The sequence below is a fragment of the Suricata suricatta genome, chromosome 16 (assembly GCF_006229205.1).
Source record: "Suricata suricatta isolate VVHF042 chromosome 16, meerkat_22Aug2017_6uvM2_HiC, whole genome shotgun sequence".
Taxonomy (NCBI): Eukaryota; Metazoa; Chordata; class Mammalia; order Carnivora; family Herpestidae; genus Suricata; species Suricata suricatta.
In genome coordinates this window covers 53,681,510-53,690,572 of record NC_043715.1, presented here as the reverse complement: position 1 = coordinate 53,690,572, position 9,063 = coordinate 53,681,510, and the positions used below count along the sequence as shown (strand labels likewise).

The 9,063-nt window shown below is 37.1% G+C and overlaps 2 protein-coding genes across 2 annotated transcripts in view; one reads left to right on the top strand and one right to left on the bottom strand.

Annotated features, from left to right (window-relative positions):
* The window catches only part of LOC115281211 (zinc finger protein 677-like), a 55,186-nt gene extending 48,288 nt beyond the window's left edge, over positions 1–6,898 (top strand). The window contains 1 exon segment of the mRNA XM_029926546.1: positions 5,031–6,898. Within this exon segment, the coding sequence (XP_029782406.1) occupies positions 5,031–6,054 (1,024 nt within the window). The 3' untranslated portion in view covers positions 6,055–6,898.
* Positions 1–9,063, bottom strand: part of LOC115279869 (zinc finger protein 665-like) — a 109,039-nt gene that overhangs the window by 76,262 nt on the left and 23,714 nt on the right.

The window sequence follows — 9,063 nt, the reverse complement described above, 5'->3', positions numbered from 1 at the left end:
ATAAAAACCCTTAAATTCTTAGTAAAGTCAAATTTCACTGACATCTTTAAAGATAAGGCTCAGGGACAATAAAATTACTTGGAGTTGGGAGAAAAAGGAAACCTTATGGTGAATTTTTTAAAATATGTGATTCTGTGGTGTTACCCTGGTGCTTTTTCTTGAGAAGTTTTGGGAAAAGAACTAGATCTCTGCATACTTAAAATAATCCTTAAGCATTCAAGCAGTCAGTTGACTAATTTTTGAAATATGTTCTACACCCACATATAATGAATGTCCTTTCTTTGCTGAACAAAGAACTGCAGATGTGTTCTAGCAGAGCAAAGCAGATCATGTTCTTTATAAATGGAAATCTCTTCTTGAGCTGAATATCTTCTCCATCATCTCTTTCCAGGGGGAAGAGCCCTGGACTGTGGATAGTGAAGTGAATATAGGGGAACATCCAGCCAGGAGGGAATGTGTTGGGATGTGAGCACAAGTCAGAGCTCAGCTGGGCACAGAGCAAGCGGCTCCAGTAAATACTCTTTGGGAAGGATCTGTGGGAAAATACAAGTTCATTCCTTATGAGCTTTCAAAGGAAATCCTCCATCCCACACACATTTCTGATTCTGTTATTCAAACAAGTAAATCAAATGTTTAAACTCCCACTGTTAGGACTGACAATATTGTTACCTGGCCCCTCTTAACTATACTGTGCCGTGGTTTGAGAGGGACTGGAATTGCTTGGCTGTTCCTAAGGGTCTTTCCCCCAATACCTCTTGGTTCTCATTCTGTACAGGTCAGAGCTGAGGCCTCTGTAGTGCAGACCCCAGGGCCGATTCACTTTCCATTTCCATTTTGTATCCCTGGGAGAACTTCTCAGGAGACAGACAAAATGTATTATCTGTCTAATAAAGTAGAGCTGAAGTCTTATCTCTTTCTTTCCTGGGCCAATCTGTCTTCTTAAGGTCAGGCCATTGTGCATGAATTAGTATAGGACGTCATGATATGGATAATTCCAAAAAGTGAAAATCCAAAATTAGATGTACTTTAAATATGGCACAGCTTACTGATATCTCTAGTTAGTTTTTTCTGTAGGGGAAAACACGTATCATTCCACAGATGTTTATTGCATTCCTGGTATATGGAAAGCACCATATTGATAATTTTTGGGTTGGGCTGTGTTTGTTTTGTTTTGGTTGTTGTAAGGATTCAAGGGGCAGCAGCAATTTTTGATTTTAAGTAATCTCTGCACCCACTGTGGGGTTTAAAATCACAACTGGAAGGTCAAGGGTTGCATGCTCTACCAACTGAGCCAGCCAGGCATCCCTCTATTTTTTTTTTTTTTTAATCTTTTGATCTCTTACCCATTTCTGCCACCATCACCTCAACTTTATGCCTCTGGTAACCACCAGTGTGTTCTCTGTATTAGAGGGGTTGCCTTTTTTTTTTTTTTAAGACTCCACATATAAGAGAAATTATACTGTATGTCTTTGACTCATTCCTTCTAGCATATTGTCCTCAAGGTCCATCCATGGACAAATGGCAAGATTCTATTCTTTTTTATGGCTGGATAATATTATATTGTATACTCACAACTTTATCCACTCACCTATCAATGGACACTTAGACTGTTTCTGAATCTCATCTATTGTTAATAATGTTTCAGTGAATGTCACAATGCCTTTTTTTTTTTAAATCTTTTGGAGTATTTTTGTTTTCTCCAGATAAATACTCAGAAGTAGAATTGATGCATCCACAGTAGTTCTCTTGGCTATACCATTTCGGCTCCCACCAACAGTGCACAAAATCTCCACCCTATCACCAACACATTTTGTTTCTTGTCTTTTTAATAACTGCCATTCTAATGAGTGTGAAGTGATAGCTCACGGTGGTTTTGATTTGCATTTCCCTGATGTTGAATGATGTTGAGCATCTTTTCATGGTCCTGTTGGCCATCTCTAGGTCTTTGGAAAATGCCTATTCAGATCTCCGACCCATTTCTTAAATTGGATTATTTTAGCATTTTTGAGCTGTGTTTTAGATTATTAGCCCCTTATGAGATGCATGATTTGCTAATATTTCTCCCATTTAGTAAGCTGCCTTTTCATTTTGTTGAAAGTGTTTCCTTTGCTGTGTAATTTTTAGTTTGATATAGTCCCACTTATTTGTGCTCTTGTTGATTTTTCTTTGGGTGTCAAGAGTCAAAAAACAAACAAACAAATTTGCCCATGCCTGTGTCAAGGAGCTTCTTACCCCCTATCTTTTCTTCTAGGAGTTTATGGTTTCAGGTCTTAGATTAAGTCTTTAAGCCATTCTGAGTTAATTTTTGTGTATGGTGTCAGTCAGTGGTCCAATTTCATTCTTTTGCTTGTGGCTGTCCAGTTTTTCTAATAGCATCTATTGAAGAGATTGTGCTTTTCCCATTGTATAGTCATGTTTCCTTTGTTGTAAATTGATTGACCATGTGTGTGAGTTTATTCCTGGAGTCTATTCTGTTCTGGTAACCTATGTGTCTATTTTTATACTATTACTGTACTGTTTAGTTACAACAATTTGTAATTAGGAAGTTTGAAATCAGGAAATGTGATTCATCTAGCTTTGTTCTTTTTTCTCCAGTTGCTTTAGACATTCAGATTCTTTTGTGGTTCCATACAAATTTTAGGATTTTTCTAGGTTTTTATGTGGATGTAAATTTTCAACATATTTTTGTAAATACCAAAGAGTATGATTGCTAGATCACATTTAGTGGTATGTTTAATTCTGTAAGAAACAGCAGTCTTCCAAAGTGTTGCACCATTTTGTATTCCCATCAGCAATTAATAAGAATTTTTACTGTTCCACATACTCACTAGTATTTGATATTAGTGTTCTGGATTTTGGCCATCCAGATAAATGTGGACAGAGGTATCTCATTATAACATACATCTTCCTCAATTAAATCTATGGCATTCTTTAAGCTGAGAATTTGTGGTATCTTGAGAACATACCTTTTTTTTTAAGTTACTGCCTTAGTCACAGAAATATGAAATTGATTTGCCATAGCTTTTTATATAATAATACATTATTCTGTGGCATCTGGGTTGCTCAGCCAATTAAATGTCAGATTCTGCATTTTGGCTCAGGTCATCTCACAGTTCTTGAGATTGAGCTGCATTGGGTTCTGCGCTGACAGTGTGGAGCTTGCTTTCCACTCCATCTCTATCCTTCCCTCTGCTCCACCCTAGCCTTTCCAAATAAATAGACTTAAAAAATTTTTTGTACATGTCTCCTGGAACATGTATATATTATGTAACTCTCTTGAGTGTATACCTAGTGATGGGATTCATGGGATATTCAACTTAATAATTTTTAGAGCAAATACTAAAAAAGATGGCAGCCTATAGTCTTCCTATAACACCAAACTGTCTTCCTGTTGAATGTTTTCCACTTTTCCCTCATACCAATATTCTTACAGGATGATTATGCCTGTAACTATTATGCCTGTTGCCAAGTCAGTTCTTTTGACCAGGGTCAGGTGTTTAACTTACAACACAATTATGTTCCCGTAGATGTGTGAGCGCAAGCACTATCGCCATGTGGCCCATTACTCCTTGTGCTTCACACTTGATTTTCCGAATGCAAGTCCTTACCTTTCCTCAGACTTTTCACTACTCTAAGCAAACTATACTGGTATCTCCTGGCATATTAATTTTGAGCACCAAAGTACCTCAGAGTCCACAGGACCTGCCCCTCCCCTCACTGCAGAAGGACCCCTTTTCATACACAGTACAAATTGCTGAGGACTGCAGCTTGATCTGGTGTTTAATAATAATGTATGTTTAATAATGTATGAGGATATGATGAAAGAAACAAGATATTATTATAAGGAATCTGTATATTACAATCTAAAAGTTGATAGATCTAGCAGGTTAAGTTAATAAGTAACCACAGTTACACAAAACTATAGCCTCTGGAATTCTAAAGAATTCTTCCTTGACAACTAAAGACAGAATTTACATTCCATAAGGAACACACAGTATGAAAGATACGTTGAAAGTCACTGAATTAGGAAATAACCGGGTTCAGGTAAACACACAGTTTTACAAAGATTAGGAATTCACAATGATAGACGTCTCTATGGTTTGATGCACAGTTGTGTAATAGCCAATGTTTAGGTGAGTTCTCTGATCATGAAGTTTCATTTTATTATCCAGTTATATAGTCAAAAAATATGGACAGTATATAATGCGTGTTTTGAAAAATTACCTTAAAATCAGAAATTATTAATATGGAAAAATCTATATGAAGAAAACTTAAAATATTGTGTATTACTATAGTACTTGAAGACCATCTTGAGAAACTTCCTGTGTTGATTATAAAGTATTATTTTGGTGTGTAATTATGTAATTCAGTATAAAATATTTCCCTTCCAACTCTTATTTGATAGGAAGTCCTTCTGATGGATCTGCTGTCAAGGAATTATCACCAACAGAGGACATTAATAAAGGAGAATTTTACCACGTAGTGATATTGGAGAGAAATGGAAGTCATGACATCAAGGATTTTGATCTCAGGGAATTCTGGGAAAATACACATGATTTTGAAAGTCAATGGAGATATAATGCAATAAATTATAAAGAAGTGCCTTTGACCCATAACAAAAATTTTAATTGCAGAAAAGATCAACAGCTTAATCAGTCCTCAGTTACTCTTCCTGAAAAAGAGAGTGTTTCTGTAAGAAATAATACATGCCAGTATTTCATGGATGATGAGCCATTTATGAGGAACTTCTTAAAAGTGGACAATAACAGAAGTGATACTGGAAAACAGTACATAAACTGCTTGGAAAATAGAATTGGATTAAGTTTGCAGGCACACCATACTGAACAGCAGAGATTTCACAGTGAGGAGAAATTGTGTGAATGTAATCCAATTGAGAAGAGTGTCAGCAGTGGTTCCTCAGTTTCACCACTTGAAAGAACTCCTCCAAGTACCAAAAACATTTGGAATAAATCTAGGAAGATTTTTAAATATCATTCGTTACCTGCACAAGACAAGAGCGCATACCCTAGAGGAAAATCTTACAAATGTAGTGACTGTGGGAAGGCTTTTAGCAAAAGCTCAAACCTCATGAGTCATGAGAGAATTCATTATGGACAGAGACCTCACAAATGTAATGACTGTGGCAAAGCCTTTACAGACCGTTCAAATCTTACTCGACATAAGAAAATCCATACTGGAGAGAAACCTTATAAATGTAATGAGTGCGGCAAAGCGTTTACCCAATGTGCAAACCTTACTAGGCATCAGATAATACACACTGGAGAGAAACCACACAAATGTAATGTGTGTGACAAGGCTTTCAACCAAAGTTCAAGCCTTATGGCACATCGGAGGATTCATACAGGAGAAAAACCTTATAAATGTAATAAATGTGATAAGGCTTTTATCAAACGTTCAGACCTTTGGGGTCATGAGAGAACTCATACTGGAGAGAAACCTTACAAATGCAGTGAGTGTGGCAAAGCCTTTGCTGAGCGCTCAAATCTTACTCAACACAGAAAAATCCATACTGGAGAGAAACCTTACACGTGTAATGAGTGTGGCAAAGCTTTTACGCAGTTTGCATCCATTACGAGGCATCAGAAAATACACACAGGAGAGAAACCACACAAATGTAACGTGTGTGAGAAGGATTTTATCCAAAGTTCAAATCTTATGGCACATCAGAGAATTCATACGGGAGAAAAACCTTATAAATGTAATAAATGTGATAAGGCTTTTATCAAACGTTCAGACCTTTGGGGTCATGAGAGAACTCATACCGGAGAGAAACCATACAAATGTAATGAGTGTGACAAAGCATTTACCCATTTTGCAACCCTTCATACACATCAGAAAATACACACTGGAGATAAACCACACAAATGTAACGTGTGTGACAAGGATTTTATCCGAAGTTCAAGCCTTATGAGACATCGAAGAACTCATACAGGAGAAAAACCTTATAAATGTAATAAATGTGATAAGGCTTTTATCAAACACACAGACCTTTGGGGTCATGAGAGAACGCATACTGGAGAGAAACAAACGTAATGAGTGTGGCAAAGCCTTTAATGACGTATTCGCATCTTACTCACATAAAATCCATACTAGAGAGTGTGGCACACCTTTTACCCAATTTGCCAAACTTATTAGACTTCATACAATACACAGTGAAAAGAAAGAGTATAAGCCTAGTATGTGTGGCAATGCTTTTATTCAAAGCTCAGCTTTTGGGGATCATCAAAGAACGCATAGTAGAAAGAAACCTTGCAAATAAAATGAGCAAGTGTTCAAGTCTTACTCAGCATCAGAGATGCCATCGTGGAGAGGGATCATAAGACACTAACGTGTGGCAAAACTTGTAACCAGGGCTCCCACCTCACCTGGTATCAGAGTATAAATCTCCGAAAGAAGGCACACAAATGGAATGTACGGCAAGGCTTATCCAGAGCTTATTCCTTATGGAACATTAATTCTTCCTAGGAGAAATCTTAAAAATGTAATGAGTGCAATCAGCTTTATAAAAGTGTACAACTTTGGGGAGGAACGTAAAAATAAATGAATGGGATTAAGAGGTATAGACTCCCAATGATAAACAGAAAAATGTGCAACTTTGTGGTCCTGAAGGAAATCACAACATATAATTCATACGGGACAGAAACATTACAAATATAATGAAGGTGATAATTTATTTAGTCAATTCTCTCAATGGACTACCATAAGGAAATTCAGACTAAGGGGAACTAGGTTTATTTTGAGCACTAACCAATCTTAGATGTTAAAGTCTACAGAAAATTAAAATTATTTAAGATTCATGAGATGAAGTGTGTCAGTGCAACAAGTTTATCTGTGAAAAGACCTAATCATCTTCTGTTTAAATCAGTTTTAAAGATTTTATTTTCCTCTCACATCCATCATGGGGCTCAAACTCACAACTACACGATCAAGACTCTTACATGATCATGCTCTTACGACTGTGAGATAGGTACTCCTATAACTTTTTTTTACTATACTATTTGATATTCTTGGGGTGTCTGGGTGGCTCAGTCAGTTAAGAATCTGACTTCGTGTCGGGTCATGATCAAGGGTTTGAGCCTCACCTCAGGCATTGTGCTGACAGCTCAGAACGTAGAGCCTGCTTTTGAGTCTGTGTCTCCCTGTCTGTCCCTCCCCCACTCATGCTCTCTTTCATTCTCTCTCAAAAATAAAAATTTTTAAATTATTTGATATTCCTTGAAGCAACAGTATTGTTGATGACTGAAAACCTCAAGTTTGGAATCCACTGACGATATACTTTCATTACATGTGTTTTATTTATCAACCATGGTGGTCTCAGAAAGCATCAGTAAGGAACCTATTTGATTAGGTAGTGCTTAGTCATACTATATAACCTGGAAAAACTAGGATGCTAATTTTAAGATACTGTATAGTATAAACTTGAGAGCATGAGGAGTGGCAGGGAGTAGATATAAAACTATTATCTAAATTGCCATGTTTTCTGAGGTCATAGGCACTTCTCTGGATTTGTTGATATCATTGAATGCCTTTGATGATTTTATTACAGGGAGATTACTTTTCAGATAGATGATCATGAAACAGTACGTCGGGACATTGAGAGAAGGAGATTTTCATGTGAGAAGGATGAGTTACTAGGGATGGTGTATGTGGCAGAGAAGATGGCGGAGGAATGATGGTAATTGGTGTATATCATCAGTGAGTAAAAAATGAGTCTTATTTTTGGAAACTAAAGAGAAGGGTCTAGAGGACATTTAAATCAACCAGGGAAGGGGCACCTGGGTGGCTCAGGATGTTGAGTTTCCAAGTGAATTTTGGCTCAGGGTTCTGAGATCCTGCTTTGTGTTAGGTTCACCGTGGAGTTGGAGCCTGCTTAAGATTCTCTGTCTCTGCCCCTCTCACATACTCGTGCTCTCAAGCAAAACAAAACAAAAACAAACCCAATAGTATTGTGCTTGTAAAGTTTTCAAATTTGCCCACTGAAATTACATTTTGGTACCATTTTATTTACAATACCCTGTTTCTCATATCTAGAGTAAATAAAATATAAGCTTCTGTGTAACCCTAAATGAATCATGTGCTTTTTTTTTAATGTTTATTTTTTGAGAGAGGGATAAAGACAGAGTGTGAATGGGGAATGGGCAGAGAAACACAGAATCCAAAGCATGCTCCAGGCTCTGAGCTGTCAGCACAGAGCCCACAGGGGACTCAAACTCGTCAACAGTGAGATCATGACATGAGCCAAAGTTGGACACTCAACCTACTGAGTAACCCAGGAACCCCAGAATTTTAAAAATTTTATTAAGAAAACTCCCCAGACTGCTTAAGATTATATGTGGTAGATCCAAAACCATGACCTGTTTGGAGAACGCACAGACCTATTTCCTTATGGTAGCCTTACCACTACCGAGAGAATACAGAAGTGGGGTGAGGGTTAATGAACTAGTGGAAACATGGTAAATACCATTTGTCAACACTGTCTGAGGGATTTGATCCCAGGACTTGTTAAGATACATACTTTTCTTCTTGTCTGCCCCTGTAATCAGCCAGGGGTATATTGTTATTTCCACTTAGGAATGTGTATTAAGTAACATTTGGTGAGTCTTTTACACCTTAGTTATATCTTCAATGTCAATGTCATCAAACACATTTTTAACATATAATAAGATACTGTACTTGCAAACTGAATAGTAACAAAATCGCATATTTCTTGTTTTCCTCATGAGTACAAGATCTACTAATTCCTAATTATTCCTAGTCTTACTCTTCAGTTGAAACCAATCTTGTGCCTAATATTTGACCACGAAATAGGCTTTTCAGTATGTTTCATATCCCAAATTTTATACTAACGCAGATGTTATGAGAACGTGATTCTATGTGCAAGGCTGGCAAACGTTTATGTCAGGAACATATAGTAAATATTTTATTCTTTGTAGGCCATACTGTTTTTGTTACCGCTCTTCCCATATGTCCTTATTGGGTCAAAAGTACCTAAGTGTGAGTAGTGGCTGAATTCCAGTCACACTTTGCTTAAAACCAGACGGT